Here is a 2353-nt window from a genome sequence, read left to right as displayed (position 1 = left end):
GGAGGATCCATGGCTGCCAAGTCCTAGATCCCACCCAGCAAGGTCACCGGTTAACATCTTGGACAGTCAAGCTAGAGTTTCGAAGCTTATAGATATTGATACTAACTGGTGGAACTCAACTCTTGTAAAAGAAATTTTCACGGAGGAGGAGGCCCGAATGATTTTAAATTTGGGGGTTTGCCCCTATAGAGGAGCGGACTTACTCACTGGGAGCATACAAAAAATGGCACCTTCACTGTTCGGAGTGCTTATCATCTAGCTATGGAGAAATGGAGGCAGGAGAAGCTAGTAGTTCGGACAACCATTTCACTCATGAGTTATGGAAGAAAATTTGGGCACTTAAAGGTTCCTGATTGGTAAAATTCTTTCTCTGGAAAGCATGTAATGATATTCTACCAACAAAGGAAAAGCTTTTTCAGAGGAGGGTGGTCCCGAATCCTCTATGCCTAGCAGAACCGGAAACGATAGGCCATATTATTTGGTCATGCCCATCTGCCCAGGACGTATGGGCAGAATGCCATGGAAAACTTCAGAAAAGTGCATGTTTGGATGGAGACTTCACGGAACTCTTGTTTAAGATTGGCCACGGGCTGGGGGAAGAAGAAAGACATCTCATGGTCACAGTTGCTAGAGGAATATGGTTGTGGCGGAATAAGTTCATTTTTTAGGGAGTTTTTCAAGCCCCGAAAACAATGGTGCATATTGCAAAAGAGCAGGTGGTGGCTTTTGATGATGCCGCTCACCGACATGCAAACCCTAGGGCCAGGAATATTTCGGGGCAAACAGACATCTGGCGGAAACCCCCTCAAGGGCTGGTAAAGATTAATTGGGATGTGGTTGTTGCTAAAGAGCAAGACATTATCGGGATAGGGGTCATTATCCGGGATTCTTCTGGTGAGCCTATTGCAATGCACTACGAACCCAAAACCTCTATTACTGATCCTTCGTTGGCGAAAGCACTAGTGGCACGTACAACCACTGAGTTTGGGCTCTCCTTAGGATTCCGACATGGTCTTTTGGAGGGAGATGCATTAGAGTTGGTGGTTGCAATAAACCAAACTGAGCCATGTAGAGGGACATACGGACCGATCATAAATGATATCAAGCTTTCGCTAATGCAGCCTATGCAGGGTGGCAATTGGCAAGTGAGGCATGTACGAAGAACTGCAAATGGAGCAGCACATTTGTTGGCCAAGATGGCTTTGCATACTTTAGTTTCTTGTAGTTGGAGTAGTGATTTTCCTGTTTGCATGGATGAGATTGTAAGGAAGGACAAAAACAGTTGATTTTTTAATGAAATCTCACTTCAAAAAAAAAAAAAAAAAAAAAAAAAAGATATATAACTAACATTGTATAGAGTATAGACTATGTTATTATTGATAGGTTTAATGTCCAATGTCTAATTAATTAGTTAAAAATAATAATAATAATAATAGGTTCAATTAATGTGTGTACAATTAATTAATTAAGATCAAGGGTATAATATAAGTATATAACTAACATTGTATAGAGTATAGACTATGTTATTATTAATAATAATAATAGGTTCAATTAATGTGTGTACAATTAATTAATTAAGATAAAGGGTATAATATAAGTATATAACTAACATTGTATAGAGTATAGACTATGTTATTATTGATAATAATAATAATAATAATAATAATAATAATAATCATATTCATAGGTTCAAATCTTCAATGTGTGTACAATTAATTAATTAAGATTTAAGGGTATAGTATAAGTGTATAACTAACATTGTATAGAGTCTAGACTATGTTATTATTTATAGGTTTAATGTCCAATGTCCAATTAATTAGTTAAAAAAAAAAATAATAATAATAATCTCAACCGTTTAGTATTAATAATATTAATAATAGTAATTAATTAATTATTATTAAAATAATAATACTTATTATTATATATTATTATATAATAATAATATATAATAATTATTATCATATTCATAATAATAACTATGTAGTACTACACTACTATGCACACACGGTTTCAACTTTCTTTAGTACTTTAGTTAATTAAACGGTTGAGATTTAATTGATACAAATTTGTATTTAATTTTAACGGTTTAGATCATTTATTGGATAACTAAAGAGGCGAGCTCACTTGAAATTACCTATACTAGATTATTCTGATTATTTGAATTTTTGAAATTTTAGACATTTAATCATAGCCGTCCGATTTAATTAGATTGAATCCGAGCCGTTGGATTTAGTAAATGGAATACAGCTGTAATTCATTACGAACGTAAGAGTTATATGGTGTTGCACATGACACTGTGAGCCCACTAATCCAACGTCCTTGATTGAATGATAAAATAAAGATCAAAATAAAT

At 34.5% G+C, this 2353-nt stretch overlaps 1 protein-coding gene across 1 annotated transcript; it reads left to right on the top strand.

Annotated features, from left to right (window-relative positions):
* The first annotated feature begins 692 nt into the window (after positions 1-692).
* On the top strand, positions 693-1286 carry LOC148587076 (uncharacterized). Its single transcript, XM_088514478.1, has one exon. The coding sequence runs from the start codon at positions 693-695 to the stop codon at positions 1284-1286; it is 594 nt and encodes a 197-aa protein (XP_088370604.1).
* Positions 1287-2353: the final 1067 nt, after the last annotated feature.

The sequence above is a fragment of the Corylus avellana genome, chromosome 3 (genome assembly GCF_965113065.1).
Source record: "Corylus avellana chromosome 3, dhCorAvel1.hap1.2, whole genome shotgun sequence".
In the NCBI taxonomy this organism is placed as follows: Eukaryota; Viridiplantae; Streptophyta; class Magnoliopsida; order Fagales; family Betulaceae; genus Corylus; species Corylus avellana.
The sequence above is the reverse complement of the archived record's forward strand: the minus strand, read 5'-3'. Positions and strand labels throughout refer to the sequence as shown.

Coding starts and splice junctions, on each gene's coding strand:
- LOC148587076 (XM_088514478.1), top strand. CDS start 693: ATGGTGCATATTGCAAAAGAGCAGGTGGTGGCTTTTGATGATGCCGCT.